Source organism: Onychostoma macrolepis, chromosome 10 (genome assembly GCF_012432095.1).
Source record: "Onychostoma macrolepis isolate SWU-2019 chromosome 10, ASM1243209v1, whole genome shotgun sequence".
Classification (NCBI taxonomy): Eukaryota; Metazoa; Chordata; class Actinopteri; order Cypriniformes; family Cyprinidae; genus Onychostoma; species Onychostoma macrolepis.
In genome coordinates, this window is record NC_081164.1 from 9,702,400 (window position 1) to 9,723,511 (window position 21,112).

The following is a 21,112-nucleotide window of genomic DNA, read 5'->3' on the forward strand; positions in this document are numbered from 1 at the left end:
GATATACAGAATTTTATATATAAAAGTGATGCCAGTTTATAAAAGTTTAAAGTTTATTAAAATCAACGTCTTAGGATACGCTCAAGGCAATAAACAAACGATCAAATTGAAAATTTTTAAGGCATTTTTATTTCAAGACATTAAATCCACATACTTTACAATAACAAGCATATTATATTTTTCATTCTCTTTGTCTTCCTCAATAAAAATGTCAAGAAACCATCAAGTTATCTCCTATATATTTAACATTATATTGTCTTTCTACATACTGCATTCTTCATGTTCACAATAATTTTTCATGCCTCAGTTTCTTACTATCTAGACATTCTTGCCATGACCATCATTCTCAAAGGTAAAATATCTTCCACCCATTCATTCGGAGATTGCATCATTCTCTCCCACAGAGCTGCTTCAGCAACATTAGAGTCCATCCAGTTCACTTCAGTGCCATAACTTTTACCTGCAATAATACTGACAATCAGTTGTGACAATTTTACACTTTTTTTAAGTATGGTTGTAATTTCTCTTTCAATTACCTGTTCCTGGACCCAACCTAATACCCCCAATGAAGTGGTTGTTGAGTTTGTCGTGATCCCACACAGTAAGCTCCACGCAGGCCTCTTTGAGGTCCTCTTGCCTGAAGCCATCATACACCATGGTGTGGTTAAACACTGGGTTTGATGCTCGCTTCAACACTCTGGTCTTCTGACGGCTTTTCCGGCTGGTATCTGGGAGGACTGCGCTGAAAAGACCAAATTCACACATGATGGGCATCCCACATTTAATGATCCAACATATATACAAATATATCCAATAAAACAGCAATAAATACCATTTGACAAAGGGGTCAATGGCAACACCTCTAGTAATAGGCAGATTCTTGCATTCTTTCACCCATATTTGCACTTCACCATTCCCCTTGTTCTTGTGACCTACAGAATTAGCATGTTATCAGAAAGGAAGATGCTTCTAAAAACATATTTTAGTCAAATACAAGGTGTCAGCATCTTACTGTGAGAAGTCTGTGGGACAAAACGCAGAGCGACTTTAATCTCTGCACTCATTTCCTCGCTACCGACAGAATGTTTTGGGCTGGTGGGAACCTGGACCTAGGTTGATAAAGAAAGACATGCTTTAGTGAAATTCCAACAAACATGGCCTAATACCCTTTAGTAACAAACAGGACTTTAGATGTGTTGTTCACAGACTTCTCAAGAAAAGCACTTTAGAAAAATGTTTTGCTGTCCATATCAACAATATTAACTTACATACAGTTTTGATCAGTGGGCCACCAGTTAAAGACTATCCTAACAGGTTATTTAAACCAAATAGACATGACTATTAATATCTTACCCTTCCTTTGAGTAAATATTCATTCATCTGAGTGTTACTGAAATCCCATTCGGCCAAATCGAGCTCAACCTCTCCAAGAAACATGTTACGCCCAAATGTGTCGTTGTGCCACACAGAGGTGTTCAGCTTCTGGGTTTTCAACGTCTCCATTGGAATCTTAAACTGCATGCAAATGACAACTTTGATCATCAAATTCATATCAAAACATATCTCAAGAAGTTTATAATTCTCATACCCGTAGTATTTCATTATAAGTTGGATCCAGAGTCTTCTTCCTCACGCATGTTTTTTTCTTTCCATATTTTGCTTTGTCAGGTAACAAGTAACATTTAACATACCTGAAGTTCAATAAAACAAAGCACATATATTACTGTTTATCTATCTTGAGAGAAGCTATATTCTTCTGATGACAAATATTATTTCACTTACGGATCAGATCGGTTCCTCTTAACATCCACCACGGCGAGGTCCCTGCACTGCACAACAAAGATGTGGAACTCTCCCAGTTTTTGCACGTAGTGAATGGCGAACTGGATTGTGCCTTTGACCTCCACATTACCAAATTCACTACTGTAGATGCTCATTACACTGCCAGTGACCTACAAATACCCCGCACAAAGACACAGATCTAAACAGAAACCTTTTCATTATTTCATGTTATAAACATGTGCAAAAAAATATCTTAATACGTGCATTTGCATTATATTAGAGCAAAATTAGTTCTATTCAGAATCATTGGGTTGTGTTGGGGTCACATACAGAGGACATGGAGGCCACTTCAGAGCAAGTGCTAAAATTAGAAGGAGTGTTGCATGTTCTCAGTCTGTCATAGTGGAAACTGCTCACTGATGCACAGTCACTGTTTCTGAAATCCATCTATTAGTCACATGCACAAACAACAGGAGATTGTTAGCTTGTATGCAGGTTAATAAAGGCAGTGGATGGTGGTGTTTAGCTACAGGCAGTAATAAGGTATATCATAAAAATAAGACATTTTAGAACTAATCCAGTGTTATTCAACATCAGCATTTAAGATGCTCATGGGTTTTGGTTTGTATTTTACCTCTTGTTGCATGAATGCAGGCACTGACAAACTCATCATCTTCACCTGTTCTGGGTCGGAGAAGGATGTTTTGGTGTTGGAAGTGACTGCAGATACTGAGACAGAGGAAACAGTCATTTGGTGGATGCACATTCTGGATCAAGATACAGATGGAATGAATTTGAGTTAGTTTTAGTAGAAATAACTAATTCTGAAGAGTTCTGAGAGTTTGAAGAGCACATTGTATATTTTACATAGATAATTGATTTAGTTACTCCATCTACCTCACCATTAGATGCAGGATCTGGGAGGTACGGAATGCAAACCACTTTAATAGTTGCCATTAATCCATGAGCACATCAAATTTTCATGTGTCAGTTAATGCATTCCCTTAGCCATTTCAAGAAATAAAATATACATGAAAGACCAAGGGTCAATTATGAAAAGGAGGTTTAATGTCCTTGATGCTAATTTAATGTCAGGGGCTTAACTTCTGCTCTTAATGTAATAATGCAAATGTATAATACTCTATGAACATTAGTTAATAAGCTATAGCAGAGGCTGATATCAAAAACATTTAAAATAATTATGAAATGTATTTACAAATTGACATGTATTTACTTTATTACTGATTTATTATTAATAATCTATTTATTAAAAAGACAAATATTTACCATTTTCCATACTCAGCCCAACATCACTCCTGGGGTCTGTCTTCCATCTCTCTTCTTGGTTCAGATGACAAAGTATTGTTAAATAAAGATTTAAACAGAAATGGAATAATTATATTACAAATCATTGTGAAATGCAGTACAGCATAAAAAATGCTTGAGAAACCTGGGTATACTATCTTTCGATTACACTAGAGACATTGGGAGTTTCAGACAAATGTCCAGCAGAGGGCGAAAGAGACTGTCACTCCTACAGAACTGAGAAAGGTCTCTGTAATAGTCATGATCCTCAAAGATCAAAACATTTTGATCTTAAATAAGGTCTTAAAGTCAACAAAACAGTGCAAGAAAGATAAAGGAAACTTACGTAAAGGTGTGGATGCCAGGTCCTCTAGACTCTTGGAAATAGAGATGGGTCTGGCATTGGCTCGTTCCAGGGCAGCTTTGACAGGGCTGTCATCCTCACTGTCCCCTGTCACAGCCCATATCAAGAAATAATCAGCAAACCATACAAAAACAGAAGTCCCCTGATTCATTATATACAACTATTAGTACTGAATATCTGATTTGAAACACTGATTTAAGGTGGTATTTCCATCCATTAGCTTTCTGATTTCAGGGGATTTGAAATATATATGTAATTATTATAAATGTACAATGTATGTAATTTTAAAAATAACATAAGAGTGACCAAAAAAGCAAATTAATTCAATATAGACAAATAATAAATAATTTAATATTAGTTATAGATTTAAAATATAACAATTAATAATAATAATAATAATAATAAAATAAAAAATTTAATCAATTAAAACAATATAATAAAGACTTTAATGATTGTAAGCTGATTTCTCAGTGCCAGAGGTACTTGTGTTCATTTGACTGTAACTGTAAACAATATTTCAAACACCATGTTATAAAATGAAACTTACCAAGAATTTTAAAAATGAAAAAAAAAAAAAAATGATTTCATGATTTCAAATAGAAAAAAAATCTGATTGCTGAATTAGATCATTATAGAAACACGTAGAGGCAGGGCTTAAAGAGTTATAAACCTGTAGAACAAGAGGTAATTTTATCATGTCTACAAAGCTGAGCAACTTACTTGAGCAAAGTATCAAGTAGGACATGTTTCTCAGGTCACAATGAGTAATTGTTTTAAGGACATAAACCCTGCTTCCACAAGAATCACAGAACCAATCAAGTTCTTTTCTACTGAAACTAGACTGAACCAAAATGGAGAGGTGAGCTCACAGTATGAACTGGCGTGTGAGATTGACCAGGCTTCAGGTGTGGAGCTCCCAGAGGAGTCAAAGGTGATCTCCTCTGATTCAAGCAGGGAGTGTCGAGAAGGGGAGCTCTCATTGCTCATTCTGCCTTGGTTCACCTGTTCAAAAATTTCACCTGCCTGCACCTTAGCCTGTTTTCTTTCATCTAAGACTGCCTGCTCAGGTATGCCCAGGTAATGGTGTAAACTCAGGGGAATATAAAATCGGGTCAGAGAGTCTGCGGACAACTTTCGTTCTTTGGGCATGATGGGTCTTACATCCCAGCCTCCATCTGAAGTCTTCCTGTGGTGTTCAGGAGAGATGCATGACCTGGTTTGCCCTGGATTAACCCTTACAGTGCACGGACTCTTGTTGGCGGGATTGATATCTATCGCAAAGGTTCTTAGGGGAGAACCTAAGGGATCCTTCCTGGATTCTTTGTTTGGATATGACTCTCTACGAGGTACTTTAGACTGCAGTAATGGGCTGGGAGTTCTGATTTGATCTTGGTCTTTTGAGTGGTAAATGTCAGTGGACTGTGGCTCATCATGTTGACCTTTTGCAGGGAGACTTCTGAAGGGGGATGATGGTGGACTTGGCTTTGAGTGTTCGTCTGAAATAGACTGTTTGAAATGAGAAATATTCTGGGTGATGTAAGGTACCCTACCTCTGATATCTTGAAGGTCTTGTAATGGCACTGTACTTGGACTCCTTTGTTTTTGCTCGGTCTGTTCCATCTTCTCTTTTTGTGTCAGTCCAGCCTCTTTGAAACTCATTCTGCCTGGGGAACTTTGGCTGGTTGATCTGATGTCAAACTGAGGTTCAGAAAGTTCTACTGAAGAACGTTTTGGAGATGACTCTGGGGATGGATCATTAACACTAGCTGTGCACGTTGGTGAGCCTACAATTACTCTAAGGCCGCTTTTTTCTTTCTCCCAAAACGACTTGAGATCATTAATCGAAACTTTATCCTCCTGTTGACTTGGGGGCATTTTGAAGGCGGACATTTCCTTCTTCAAGTCAGATATGTCCCCGGAGATTGACTCTTCCTGTAGCTCATTGCCCATAGATTTATCTTTGTGTTTTAGCAATGAATTGGGTGACAATTTGGCATTCGTTTTTACTGTGAGAGTTTGTAGTTCACTGCTTGAAACTTCTGAGGCCATATTGCTCTCCAAACTAGAAGGTTTCTCATCTTTGTGTGAGGATATGGCTGATATATCAACACCATTGGATGTTCTTCTAGGTGAGATTGAAGAAATCTCACACGATGTAGATTGTACATCAACTGAATTTGGGTTTGGATCGTCGGGTTTGGGTTTTGATGGGCTGATGCTGGAATCTGACAACCTTCGGTTCACAGCATCGTTATAATTCTCATTAAGCTGAGATGTCTCACTTTCTTCTACTTCATCTTCTCTTTTGATGCTCAGTATTTTAGGTCCTTTGTTCCCCCTTTCCCAGAATGACTTTAAGTTGGCCAGTCTTCCTGGTGATATTTCACCTTGGTCAAACGTCTCTCTTTGAGGAGGATCTTCGCATATTGGTTTGTCTGTTTTCTCCTGCAGTATTTCTGCAGTCTTGCTGTTTGTAGGAACAGAGGTCTGTGGAAGTATATTATCATCTTCAGACCTCAAAGTACAAGATGTTTTATATTCTGAACTTTCTTTTTTATCTTGACTTATCTCTTCTTGGTCAGACGCTTGAACTTCAGGACTCTTGTCTTTTTTCTCTGCTCTCAAAAACAATGAAAAAAGCCCCCTACGTGGCTTTGGTTGTGACTTGGTCTTCGGCTGTAAAACTAGAGGCACTGAATTTTCTGACTTGGCTACTTGGCTTTCATAATCTTTTGGTTCCTCTTCATTCATCACTTTCTTAACTGGCGACTCCTTCTGCTTTCCATCTCGAGGGCCTCTCCCAAACCATTCAAGTACCTTAGAAAATGAACGACCCTCTTCCACTGTAACGTTATCAGTCTGGCCCTCTGCACTTAACCCAATGGCCTTACCTGCTACCTCAGTAGAGCCGTGGAAGTTGGACACCTGTGAGGGCTGAGGCTCACCATAAACCTCATGATGACCTGCAGTGAAGACAATCACAAGTTTTAATGTTTAATTTTTGCATGCAAGTGACAAAGAATAATACTTTGAGAGAGAATAATGACTTCCAAAAACAATACTATATTAAATGACATAAATCTGACCATGATTCCTGAGATCAGATGATAAAATTACACTTTAAAATTGCAGTAAACACCCAGATAGTAGTCATTTCTTGCAGTTCTTATTTACTAATCACCATTTGTGGATTAATCAACATTCACCAGAAGCCATGTGCTGTATGTTTATGGTATGCACGCACATGCAGTTAGTATGAGGGTGTATTGATGTGTTAGCATGTTAACTGCTGAATTACAGGTTGATAGATTTTTTGGCTGATTATCTCACTTAAACATATTTCTTGGGTTTGATTATATTGTTAAGGTTCAGGATGTCTTACCAAAAGGGTTTTGGAACAAGCATTTCCCAGTTGTACAACCCATCTACCTGTCCGTCCCTCAACCTTTCTACAGGCTCAGTGCTCACGACATTGGGACGCTCATGATTTTTAGGCTGACTTCAGACTGCTGTGTGTAACTTGGTAGACCACAGAACGTGGACAAGCCTGAGACCGCTATGCTAATTCCCTGCTTAAATGGGATAGTTCAACCAGATTGAAAATTGAAACTCAAAATTGGTCATCATTTATTCACCCACATGTCATTCCAAACCTGTTACTTTTTCTTCTGTGGAACATAGAAGATATTTTGAAGAATGTTTTCATGTTTTTTCGGTAACACTTTAGAATAATGGGTCATTTGTTAACATTAGTTAATGTATTAACTAACATGAACTAAGAGTGAACAATACTACTACAGCATTTATTAATCTTAGTTAATGCTATTTTCAGCATTTACTAATGCATTATTAAAATCACAAGTTGTGTTTGTTAACATTAGTTAATGCACTGTGAACTAACATGAACTAACAATGAATGATTGTATTTTTATTAACTAACGTTAACAAAGAGGAATAAATACTGTAATTAATGCATTGTTCATTGTTTGTTCATGTTAGTTAATACATTAACTAATGTTAACAAATGACCCATTATTCTAAAGTGTTACCGTTTTTTCTTTTTTTGTCCATACAATGAATGCCAATGGGGTCCAATGTTGTTTATTAAAGGTAGTTCAAAATATCTTATTTTGGTTTTCTCAGAAGAAAGAAGGCCGAATGCATGTTTGGAACAACATGGTAGTGTGTAAAAGAATTTTCATTTCCAGGGTGAACTATCCTTTTGAGTACTTTTCGTGGATACACCCATGTTACCGTTGTCTGTGATATCGCTTCTATCCTGTTCCGACAGAGGACTCCAGTCTTCTTCCAGCACACTGTGCTCTCCTTGCACTCTCTCTATAGGCGCAACGACAGAGGAGAAGCGGACCTGTTTCCTATCTAACCACCCTGACACAGAGTGCACTGAGCAGGGGGAAAGAGGAGGGCTGATGGGAGTTTCAGGACTGATGGGGCTAACTGTAGCTGAAGACTGACTGCTGCTGCTGCTGTCGTCACTGGTAGGAATGTGGAGATGCAGGGAGTCAGCAGAACTACAGCTGGAAATGTTGTGCTTTAGGATGCCTCTGGGAGCAGGGGTCACGACCTGTTTAACTCCATTGTCACTGATGGCAGTGTCCAGGGAAGAGTTCTTGCAGGAATACAGCAGCAATCTTTTTTTTGGCACAGGTTTGCATTGTGTGACTATATGAGTGTCAGTGTTGTCTATGTTTAGAGTAGTGTGATGGAATGTGTAGTTCTCAGCTGGAAGGAAAGTCTCTGAAAAATAACCAAATATTTGGGTAATGAAGCAGTAAAAGGAGGAGCAAAGACACACACATGCACAAAAATGTGAGTTCATGTTTTATGATGAATTCATTTCGCATTTCAATTAACAGTTCTGTTCTTGTAACAGCAGTACAGTCTCTGTTAATTGATGAAATCTCAATGGTAAAGCAATGGAATGTATGGGATAAAAGCTTGCAAGCAACCTAGGCATATAATGATATGTCTTCTAATCAGGTATAATAGATATATTGATACCATATCAAGTACTGGCCTATATAGTTCAGCAGAATAATCATTGTCAACAATGATGTTTTTACTTTTACAGTGTATGTATTTTTGGCCTATTCCAAATATTCACAACTTTAATATTAACCTTTGCACCCATAACAATAACACTAGCCTTACTACACAATAAAAGCCCATCAAAAATGTACCATCTATGTCTGAGGTACAGACTGGTCATGCGTGGCAGCTTAACTACTTAGAACGACATATTTCTCAGTATAATCTTCTTAAAGTTTGGCAGCCCCATAAAGCCCTGTTACTCAGACCACTACAACAGGTTCAACTTTCAGCAGAAATATTTTGGCCAGACCACTTCAAGGAATGGCACTTTTTCACATGTATTTTAATAACACTAAAAGCCACACATTACATTTCAATGCCAATTATAAAACTACAGCTTGGTTATTCTATAGGCCTACTTCTTATACAAGCAGAGTAAAGTTAAATCCTGGAAATATACAAAGCTACTCTATTGTTGCTTCGTTTCTATTTTGTTATGACCTCAAAGAAGCTTTTGATACTTTCATAATCAAAAACTGGAGGCCAAAACTTTTTGTTGCCAACATATAATGCAAATGTAGCATTGCATTATACAAGCTACAGTGACCAAAAAGTGTTGAACAGATATGCATGCAGACAGCATTCAGTTATTACGTCCAGAGTACAGATCATGTCAAGCCAACACCACAGACCAGAAGAGGTAAACATGCTGTTCGCAATGGGGATCAGTCAAACAAACGTTCTTGCAAGAAATATGTTCTGACCCTTTGCTCCTCAGAACATCCACTCCATTATAACACAACACATCTGTTACCCCATCTATCACTGGACTGAACAGTATCAAAATCATCACACAAATGTTAAATCTGTGGTAATCACGTGTTACATCATAAAGATCATCTGTCAAAAGCTGAGAGCTGGTATACAGCTGTAGTTCTAACAGAAAACGCTAAATTAAAAACTGTAATTGTGTTGTTTTTGTATTTGTTAACTAAAACTAAAGAAAAATATTTTCAGTAATAAAAGCTAAAACAAAATAAAATGTAATCATTAGATGAAAAAGTTTAATAAAAAAAAAAAAAAAAAACTTAAAATGTTGGCAATTAACTGAAATAAAATAAGTTTAAATACTAAAATGACTAAAACCGAAATATAAAATAAATACTGTATAGATAAAAAAAAAAAAAACTAAAACTAACAAAACTGACAAAAGCACATAAAAAGTACTAAAACTTAAATGTAAACTGAAAATATAAAAAGAAAAGCTAATTCAAAATATAAATAATATGATAGTATACAGATAATCCTAAAATAAATTGATCAGTTGTGAATTACATATACAGTGATTTTTATTAGATAACCAACATAATATATCACTATGAAATACTATAAAAAGTAGTTTTTTAGTAAATAGTATGAATCACCATAAAATTTGTAAAATTTGCAAAACAGATTAATGAAGTTAAAAACATTTTAAACATATTTTAAATACATACATAACATTTTAAACAAGTCCCGTAATGCCTGAGTCTTTGTCACCATTTCTTATAACAATAAATTGAACCATTTCTATTGAGTAACATACTCTATGGTGTGTATAAAAATCAATTTGAGGATAAATTGAAAAGATAACTCTCACCCTCAGCAGGTGTCTGGTCAGCATCTTTCACCCCATTGATAAGTCTGGCTTCATCTCTCTGCGATCGCACACTATTGAATGGATTCTGCCTTGGCTACATTATAAATTCAATGGAATCATAAAAATGTATCAGGAAGAAAAATGAAAATTCAGCAAAATGATCTTAGTAACTGGATTTTGTGTAGTGTACCTTGATTTGAGGTCTCTGCCTTTCCCGCTGGGCTTCTGGCAACTCATCATCCACCCTGTATGGAGGTGATATGGTCAAATAGATTCATATAAAAAAATTCAAATTAATTAAATGCAGGATTCACCAACATGATAAAAACCAACAGGCCACTGAAATCTTTGTGCATTGAACACTGAGAACAGTTCAGCATTATGCAATCAATATATTCAATCATCAATGCACGGTGCTGGTCCTGAAGCCCCTGGAAAGTCACAAGATTCAGCAAGCACTAAATTTCCATGCTGCGATGTGACAGTATAATGCCATTACATGGTGTCAGACAGAGGGAAAAACAGCAGCACGTGAAATCTGACCCTTGAAGCAGCTTACTGGCTCCAGATTCCCTTCACCAATGTCTGGGAAAACATGGGACACATGGGAAAGGTTTGCCCTACAGATTATTTTAGATTTAGAGTACAGGTTCAGTCCTGAATCTCTGCCAAATTCCCAAACATTTCACAAACAAGTATGCATAAACTGGAAGACAGATTATGTTTCTTTTCATATTGTTCTACATGAGCTGTGATAAGAGAGCTTTAAAAGCTAGTGTCCACAGAATTAAGGCTGTTGATGAAAACGTGATCAATCCAGCCAGGCTAATGGGCGGATGCAGCGTTGGTGTTGAAAAGGCAGAGCCGCCATAATTTCCTTTAATCAAGTATAACAATGGCATGTGCTTTGTACTGATAACAGAAATGCAATTTTGAGTTTGTGTTCAAGGTATTTCTAATTATTTTACATAGAAAATGTTACATGAATTTGCTGTCTAAATAAATAAAACATACACATACTCACTCAGATATTTGTGATTTTTAAAAATATTTTCCAAATATTCTAAATAATAATAGCTGCTGAAAATCCAGATTTGCTATCACAAAGATAAATTGCATCTTAAAACATATTAAAATAGAAAGCAGTTATTATAAACTGAAATAATATTTCAAAATATTCATGTTTTTTTTTTTTTAAATAAATGCACCTTGGGTGAGCATAAAAGACTTCTTTCACAGGCACTTCAAAATCTTCCCGACCCAAAAACCCAACACACTAACATGGCATGTGTTTATATAAAGACCTAATAGATGTTATAAAGTGTTGTGGGTTGTGTCTTATGTCACCTATGGCATGAAAAATAGGTGCATGAACACAACCATCTAATTATGCAACATTTAACATTTTTGTACCTGGTATAATAATGACCAGCATAATTAACTACATAAATTACAAACATTTGTATAAACATGTGATCACACTGCATTCTACAAGATTTCACATCACGGGTATGACAAAAACAAGAAAAATCAACAATATTCCAGCATGCAATGTTCCCTCTAAGCTGCACACGCACGGCCGCACAGAAGAAATAAGGAGTGTCTATTTACACTAAGTGCAAATAGCCCGCCTTGTTGGCAAAGGCTATTTACACCAACTCCGCCCACCAACATATGATTGGGCTAGTCAACAATACAACAAGACGTTCGTTCAATATCAGTTTCAATGGCATAGATGGTAAGGCGTGCTTTTTGCAAGTAGGGCTTGCTACACAACACAAGATCCAGGGGGCGTGGATGGATCCACATCTAGGGGGTGGAGATTGGTAGGTTTAGGGGTGGAGATGGGTGGGTTTAGGGATCAGGGGGTAGAGACAGGTAGGTTTAAGCAAATGTAAGGTGGGAGGAGTTGGATCTGGATTCAACCACGCCCCCTGGATCTTGTGTTCCTTGCTTTTTGACGCGATCGGCTCGAGTTCGAACCTGCCTTTTGCCAAACTTTTTTTTCTCCCTTTTCAAATCTCATATCGCATCAGAAAGGCAATAAAAATGAAGGAAGTAATCAAAAAGTTGAAAATAAAGTATTGGGTAGGGTTAGGGTAGGTGTAGGGAGGGAGGGCTTTATTATCCCAATAAGGTGGCATCCATTAAATAGCCTGATTTGAATTAAAACTATAATTTACACTCAATACATCATTATTGTGTACTGTTTTATAATGTACTACAATACTGAGGTGCAGATAATTGCCACTATTTGCAATAAGTAGTATAAATAGCAGAAAATATTGCTATTTTAACATAGTGTAAATAGAATCTATAGCTATTTGCACTTAGTGTAAACAGCATATCGTTAAAAAAAATACTGCTATTTTCACTTAGTGTAAATAGAATATAATTGCTATTTACACTTAGTGCAAATAGCCGCTGCCAAAGAAATAATGTGCCACGAAAACGCAAAAATGAGTTGGGAAAGTCATTTGATTGAATTCTAGTAAATGTGAAAGAATTGCAATGCCCCGGCAAACCGCTACAGAGCTGGTATCGCTATAGAGTCAGAACCGGTGAATGCGGTTTACAGGTTTCATAGAAAGAGAATGATGTGCGCCAAACGAGTCGTTGTAGAAATCAAATACTTCAATGGTTGCAGACGAACGCAACGCAATGACATGTGAAATAAAACAATACTAAGAGTGGCTAGTTTAAGTGCTGGAAATAGCTGACGATGGGCACAGAACGGTAACAAAACTCTTGAGACATTTCCAGTCACATACAGGTGTATTGTTCAAACTGTAGCCAACTTCATAGCGATGTTTAGATAACTATAGGCTAAGAATTCAAATGTTCACGTTTTTTAAAAAATCTTTAACTTACAGATCTCAGTTTAAGTTTTGCTTCAGCTTGTTTTGTATTCTATTCTATCAGTTTAAATGCTTTAGTTTATTTTGATATTATATTATATTATGTTAAAAAGGCCTATATTATAAACCTAATAAATAACTGACCTTGTTTTTTAATGGAATCTCTTATGCTCATCAAGGCTGTATTTATTTAAAAAATACAGGGGAAAAAAACTGGTATCGTCAGTCCTCTGTCGTGTGTGTTATGTGTTCCCGCCTCTTGTTTCTTTATTTGGTCTTGTTCCTGTCCTTGTTCTGTGTGATTATTAGTTTATTCAGTTCAGGTGTGTCTAATTATCAGTAATTGTCTTGTGTATTTAGTTCCTGCCTGTTTAGTTAGTTTTCGTCTGGTCTACTCGTTATTACCCGGTGTTCCTGCCTGTCTCAATCTTGCCTTGTCTTGCCCTGATGTCAACATTAAAGACTATTATTTTGAAGTTTATCCTCGTCTGCGTGTTCCTCGTTCCTCCCTGCTGTGTGCACCGTGACAGAAGACCAGACCTAATACAGTAAGCGGTGCCCCTTCACCACGTTTTGTTTTTCGTATTTTAAAGTCTTTTGTTTTGGTTGCTGTTTGTCTGTCTGCCCCGCGGCATGGAACTTGCCGCTCGTCATACCGCCGTAGCCCACAGAAAGTGGGCGTGGGAGTTCGGCACGATCGCAGGATCGTCCGTTGACCGCGAGCCCCCTCCAGTCTGCCGCCGTCCGCGGCTCTCTTCAGCCCGCCGTTCGCGGGAAATGCAACGTCGCCGTCCGCCGGCTGTGGCTGACTAGTGTGCTGGCAAGCCCGCCTGGAGTGCAAGCCCACCGGCCGCCGCTGACTCCAGTCCAGTGCAGGGTCCCTGTGGTTCCAGTCCACAAGTCACGGTCAGGAGTGCCGTTTTTAGTCTTCTTGTGCCCACAGGAACATTTTAATCAAACCCTGTCTTGTCTTGTCCATGGAGACTCGTCGAGGGTAGGCGGCTCCTTTAGTCGTGGCCGCAAAGGCCAATCTCAGCCGCCTGCCCCTCCTGTCGTGGAAGTGGAGGCGGTTGCTGAGGGACCCTGTGAGGGACCCTGACTCCTTGTCATGCCCAGAAGAAGCCTCAGCTTCCGAGCTAGCCCAGGAGGGCTTCCTGTTCCTGTGGGCTGTCCTGTCCCTGTGTGTTTGGCCTGTCCTGTTCCTGTCTGTTTAGCCCTGGAGGGCTATCCTGTCCTGTCCTGTGTGTTTAGCCCCAGTGGGCCGTCCAGTCCTGACCGTTAAGACCCGGAGGGCTCCTGATACCCCCTAGATTCCCCAAGGGAGCTCTGGGTGGGGTGGGCGGGCCGAGGAATGTGGCCAGGGCCACAAGAACCACCTGCCATGGCCTCCTGAGCTCCCAGCTACGCCATGGCCACCAGAGCTCCCAGCCCTGCCATGGCCTCCGTCTGTCTGAGTGTCCACCCCCCCCGTTACCCCCGGAACTGTTACGGCGCAGGTCGCGCCTTCCGGGAGGGGGGAGTTATGTCAGTCCTCTGTCGTGTGTGTCATGTGTTCCCGCCTCTTGTTTCCTTATTTGGTCTTGTTCCTGTCCTTGCTCTGTGTGATTAGTTTATTCAGTTCAGGTGTGTCTAATTATCAGTAAATGTCTTGTGTGTTTAGTTCCTGCCTGTTTGGTTAGTTTTCGTCTGGTCTACTCGTTATTCCCCGGTGTTCCTGCCTGTCTCAACCTTGCCTTGTCTTGCCCTGCCCTGATGTCAACATTAAAGACTATTATTTTGAAGTTTATCCTCATCTGCGTGTTCCTCGTTCCTCCCTGCTGTGTGCACCGTGACCGATATTGTGAAATATTATTGCAATTTCTAATATTGGTTACCAATTTTAATACCTATACTTTAAAATAGGCTATCATTTATTAATGTAAAGCAAAGCTGAATTTTCAGCATCATTACTCTAGTCTTCAGTGTCACATGATCCTTCAGAAATCATTCTAATATGCTGATTTACAACAGTGAAACTGTTGTGCTGCTTATTTTTATTTACTTTTTTTCCTTTGGAACCTGTGATACTTTTCTCTTTGATTAATAAAAAGTTAAACAGAAAAGCATTTATTCAAAATAGAAATCTTTTCTAACAATATAAGTCTTTACTATCAATTTTATCCATTTAACACATCCTTGCTGAATAAAAGTATTAATTTCTTTAAAAAAGTAAGAAAGAAAAAAATTTACTGACCCCAAACTTTTGAATAGTAGTGTATATCTGTTTTGAATAAACATTGTTCTTTTGAACTTTTTATTTATCAAAAATACCACAGGTCCCAAAAATATTAAGCAGTACAACTGTTTCCAACATTTATTATAAATCAGCATATTAGAATGATTTCTAAAGGATCATGTGACACTGAAGACAGGAATAATGATGCTGAAAATTCAGCTTTACTTCACAGGAATAAATTATATTTTAAAGTATATTAAAATAGAAAACTTTTATTTTAAATTGCAATAATATTTCACAATATTATTTTGTGAAATAATATTCTGTATTTAGATACTGCCTTGATGAGCATATACATTTCTCTATTGGGCAGACATTTCGGGCACCTGAGCAAAGTTTTGAACATTGCCAGCATGTGCTGCGCCCCGTTTCAATCAGATGAAACTGTACTGGAATGTTTGAATCATAAATGTACTTAACACCAAAAGCTCACCTCTCACTGTGTGATTCCGTGGACGGATCCTCAATGAGTCCTAAAAGCTCTGGAGGGATGTACACATCTTTCTTCTCACCATAAACACAACTGGATTTCTCAGACCATCTTTGAGAGAGTTCCACTGCAATAAGAGACATTTGTAATGCACAAACATGCATTAACAGACACAACAACACATCTAAAAACATCTAATGGAACTACATGAGATATATGATTTGATAAATGCTTTGATTTATGGGTGACTTTTCATTAGAGGTAAAATTGTGATCTATAGAGCAAAAAAAAGAAAAAAATGGTGATGTAAACACTGAATTCAGGTGCTAATCAGGGACGGGGTACATGCAATGGAAATAATGAGAGACAAGAACAGAGCCCGTTCTCTATCTGATTCTGTCCGCTGGCAACACTCACATATCGTCACGGGTTTCTTCTGTCTCATGGACGCTCTGATGATGTCGGAGCCATGGAACCTGTCTCTGTGTCTGTGATTCTTTGTCTCATAAAACCACTCCCCAGTCAAGTACTTCAGCCTGCCTCTGTCTCGCTCAGTCTTACGAAGCTGCCTGGACAACAAATTTATAAATAAATAAGTAAATACCTACACACACACATATATTTAAATGGTCATAGAACAAAAACATCCCGATGTCCCAGCATTACAGAGTGTAAGCAGTGACATCCAAATGGACAAATCCCAGACATTGTCTAAACTGCAAACTGTTACTCTGGACTGTTTTTTTCTGGACTGAAGCGTTTTTTTTTTTCAGGACCCAAATATTATGTTGGACATTAAATGGCAACTAACACAACCTCAAACCTGTAACCCATATTGAATGTAGCCTGGGAATACCCGGAATTTGTGCTCTGCATTTGACCCATCCAAGTGCACACACACACAGTTGTAAACACACACAATATTGCTGCGGCGCCCAGGGAGCAGTTGGGGGTTCGGTGCCTTGCTCAAGGTATCACCTCAGTCATGGTATTGAGGGTGGAAGAGAGCACTAGTTATTCACCCCCCAACGACAATTCCTGCGAACCTGAGACTCAAGCCCACGAACCTTTGGGTTACAAGTCCAAATCTCTGACCATTAGGCCACGACTGCCCCTCAATTACCATTATTATTATAATTTTTATTACTATTATTTTATTACTATTTAATTACGTATTGGAACAGACCAAATTGGGGTTAATCTAATCAATTCAGTAAACAAATAAAAAAGGAGAAGACAAACAAAGATGTGCAATTGTTTAAAACATTAAGACATAACTGCATTAGTTTAAATGGATAGTTGACCCAAAGATGAAAATTCTGTTATCATTTTCTCATCCTCATGTTGTTCCAAACCTGTATTACATTCCGTGGAACATAAAAGATGTTTAGAATATTGTCTCTGTTTTTATAGCCTATACATTGCAAGTAAATGGTTTAGAGGTTTATATGGACCCCAGTGTTCTCCAGTGGTAAAATATGTCCATCTGTTTACATAAAAAAACAACAGAAAAGTGTAAATATGGAATGCAAAAATGCATTCTGTGTGAATGGTCCATTAGTAATAAGTGGACTATTGCTTTACTAACTAGTTACGCCGGATTACATGATTAGGGCAAATGAATTTATTTATTTTCTTCATCCACCAAGGAACCTTTCCACTAAACTCACTTGACCCTCTGTTCTTCCAACTTCTTAAGCTCTGCATCTCTCTTCAGCACTGCCAGGATCATCTCTTGCTCTTCCTCTGTCAGATAACTCAGGTCAATCATGATGAATGGCTTCAGGGTAGGTGATGCTAACAGATGAGTCTCAGATCGCCTCTGACTTCTGATTTCTGGTTCACTGAAAGTGTCAAGAGCATCGCTGAGGGTAACTTGAAGGCTGATGCTTGATAAGTCACTGCATCAGATAAGTCACTGCATCAGATGGAGAACATCAGAGGAGCACCTGCACCAGACAGACAGACAGACAGGAGTTTCAACAAATTCAAAAAACACAGTATGAGCTTGGCTCACAAAGAACTATGTCTTCCCTGTGAATTCTTCTGACCATTAAGGCATCACATGATCCTAATTGTTCCTAATGAATCTGTGAGCCAGGCTTTCAAGACTTCTGCTTTGAGCATCATCTACGCTTCCCTAAACATCTGAAATGCCATATTGTTTCTCTATATCAGCTCCGGTCCATACAGTATGTTCTCAACACAGGACATGTGACACGGCATTGTCAGATGACTATCAGAGGATATGGGTTCTGGCTGTTTCTCAGAGCAAAGAGCACAGTCAAAGACTCTTTTATTCCTAAATCGAATTACACTTAACTCAAATTAGATGGCAGCACACAAATGGTATCAATCTGAACAGTCTGCTTTTCTAAAAAACAGTTTAGAAACCCATGGAAAAAATAGGAATAAACCTTTTAAAGAACTGGAATTATAATATTTTTTGGATGGAATGACCATTGGCAGAATTACACATGACTGGATAAGGTAATATAACAAATAGAATAAATGCTGAAAAAGTCTAACAAAATATTTTGTAAAAGAGCCTTGTACAATAATTAGAGAAAAATGTATTCTCATTGCCACTGTGACAGTGACGTTTAAGAATAAACTATTTAAAATGAATAATTAATATTCTTATAAATAGTTTACAAAGAGAAAAATTCCTTCACAAACAAATGTCTTTTACCAGAGAGACTTTTTTTTCATAAATAATTTAAATTTTTATTTATTTATTACATTTTATTTTTCATTAACTTATTTTATTTATTAATTCCTTCCTTCGCATATTGTAACATCCTGTCAGATTAATTTGGCTTGCATAATTGTGTGCATTCTGGCTACATTTAATGCTAAAAGTATCATAAAAAAGAACAGAAATAAGTTCCTGTGTCTTGCATGGGCATATCTGGGTGTCTAGATAAAGCTATGATACATTCCAGCCAGAGCGGAAGTTTGTTGTTACTTTCCCTATTTTGGAAATCTGTTCCAGAGTCATGTTCTTGATTGAGTCATTTCCATGAAAGATACCTCTAACGTGGGTTTACTCACACAAACACACACACACACACACACAAACAAAACATATCAGACAAGCACTTTCCTTCTTGTTGATTCTTTAGATTCTTAAGTAACTGCATTTTTAAATATTTACTTTTACTCTTTTTTTTAATCGAATAAACACTACTAAATGATTTCTCTCAGTACAAATCAGATTTCAAAATGACACAGTAAAGCATTTAAGTGTCCGGTGGTTCTGAGAAAAACATGTCATGACAACAGTTGGGAAGATCACCTGAGGCGGGATCTGTAAATCATAACTTTTCAAGGGATACGCCATTACCAATATAGAGAAGAACTAGTCTCATCCAGACACAGTAAACATGAATAATACATGTTAACCATTTGCCTATTCCACATCCCTTTGAGGCATGTACCATAACAAAGAGTTGCCACCTGGTTTTGGTTCCCTTATTATAGGTGTGCAGTTTTACTGTGTTGCAAACAATTTTACAGAGTTTTAAGCATCTGACTTTTCTCAGTGACTAAGAGAATGTTTTAGGGTTTTTCTTTTCATCCTAGATAATTTTTTGGGGGGGTGGGGGACATATCTTAAACCAAGACAATGCTTCTATTATGTATTTTAAAATGGGTTTTAGCAATGTTACTGTGGAATAAAATGGCCTTTCACACAGAATCCTCGTAGAAGCACATTTAACTAATCACTGTCTGATCGGGATGTAAATAAATACTCCGCATTCTTTCTCTAAATAGCTTTACAAGAATTAACAGATTAAGGAAGCAGGAAATGAGAAAAAAATCGCAGTGGCTCCAGAGATAAAAACAGAAAACTCCAGACATGAAAACAGCATAATGAAATGAGCGCCTGTTGAAACAGAACCCGTCCCTGTTAGAGCATGCAGCAGAACTTCCAACTCACTGCAGGGAAATTAAGTGAAGTAAGTTAAAGCCTTAAAAGGTAAAACGGTATCTATTAAGGTAAAATAAAAGAACTGACAAGCAAAAGTTTACCTGAGTCTTGCTCGTGTGGCTGCTACTAGACCGCGTTATTTTCCAACACTGTTACTGTAACATCTGAATCACCAGAGGAGTGTAATAATCCATTTGCAAGACACTTGCTGATATGAACCAAATTATTTAAATCCCCAGTTTTAAAGTGAGGCGTGTGTTTACCGGTGGGTGTGTGTGGGCTGCTCTACTCCACGAACTCGCGTGCACAGTTAAGAGCTAAAAATGCTGTTGATTAACTTGTGGGAGTTCCGAAAGTTATCCACAAAATGCGGTCTAGGTAGAAGGTTCACTAAGTTTTGACACAAATCCCCCGTGCGCGCTCATAAAGGCGTGGTCACGCTCTGTCACTCTCATAAACTTTTAATTCTGTTACACGCACGTGCCACATACATCATTATGTAATTAAATGTCCTCTCGATGAGACCACAAAAAAATCCTGTGCATCCTTTAATACGCAACTTATGTATTAAAATTAAACATAATCTATAACGTCACTACCTACAACCTTCATTCGGTCTCTCCACTCCCTGTGAATCAGACTGTTTAATGAACGTGAGTCGTTTTATGTCGTTCTGACCTCCCTGAATTTCAGCTGTTAAACACTAAAGCTATGTACGCGCCTAATGATAATAATACATCACAATTTCAGAATGTACAATTTTTTTGCTATATATACTCAGATGTATTCTTATTATTATATTATTAATGTCAAAAACAAAGCAAACTCAGTAGTAAAAACATTGACAACCCAAGTAATCCAAAGAAAGCAAAACAAATAAATTCAGAAATTAAGTTTGGTGTAAGAAAGTGGAATGACACAGGGAAGAAGTATTGAACACATGAAGAATGGGTGGTGCAAAAAGGTATGGAAAGCCAAGATACCAGCAGAAATCTATCAGTAATTAGAAAGCAACCCTGCCCCTTGTCAGTGGAAATTAATATTAGCTGGTTCAGTCCCAATTGATGGCCTATAAAAAGGTGTCTCATTACCGACGTGCCACACAAGAAACATTTCATGATGGGTAAAAGCAAAGAGCTCTCTCAAGACCTTCGAGACCTTATTGTTGCAAAACATACCAATGGCATTGGTTCCAGAAGGATTTCTATACTTCTGAATGTTCCAGTGAGCATTTTTGGGGCCATAATCCGGAAGTGGAAAGAACATAATTTCACCATAAACCGGCCACGATCAGGTGCTCCTCGCAAGATTTCTGACAGAGGAGTGAAAAGAATTATCAGAAGAGTTGCCCAAGAGCCAAGGATCACTTCAGAAATTAGCAGGTACAATTGCTCCAAAGAAAACATTAAGTAACGCACTCCACTGCCGTGGCCTGTATGCACGCTCACCACACAAGGCTCTATTGCTAAAGAA

The 21,112-nt window shown here is 38.0% G+C and overlaps 1 protein-coding gene across 11 annotated transcripts; it reads right to left on the bottom strand.

Moving 5' to 3' along the window:
• Nucleotides 1–111: 111 nt before the first annotated feature.
• Nucleotides 112–20,269, bottom strand: sytl2a (synaptotagmin-like 2a). 11 transcript variants are annotated; one of them, XM_058788903.1, is made up of 20 exons: nt 19,903–20,268; nt 19,741–19,803; nt 17,376–17,654; nt 16,123–16,274; nt 15,709–15,832; nt 10,333–10,387; nt 10,143–10,236; nt 7,706–8,209; nt 4,321–6,414; nt 3,434–3,538; nt 3,070–3,123; nt 2,417–2,511; nt 2,113–2,229; nt 1,783–1,952; nt 1,589–1,691; nt 1,354–1,515; nt 1,013–1,109; nt 833–932; nt 537–742; nt 112–460 (listed from the first exon to the last, which is right to left on the bottom strand). In XM_058788903.1, exons 3-20 carry the CDS (start codon nt 17,474–17,476, stop codon nt 315–317), a joined length of 4,479 nt encoding a protein of 1,492 aa, XP_058644886.1. In that variant the 5' UTR covers nt 17,477–17,654; nt 19,741–19,803; nt 19,903–20,268; the 3' UTR covers nt 112–314. The 11 variants fall into 11 exon arrangements, with proteins under 11 accessions (XP_058644886.1, XP_058644887.1, XP_058644884.1 ...); XM_058788904.1 differs by having other exon boundaries at nt 3,070–3,120; nt 19,741–20,269; XM_058788901.1 differs by having other exon boundaries at nt 19,741–20,268.
• Nucleotides 20,270–21,112: the final 843 nt, after the last annotated feature.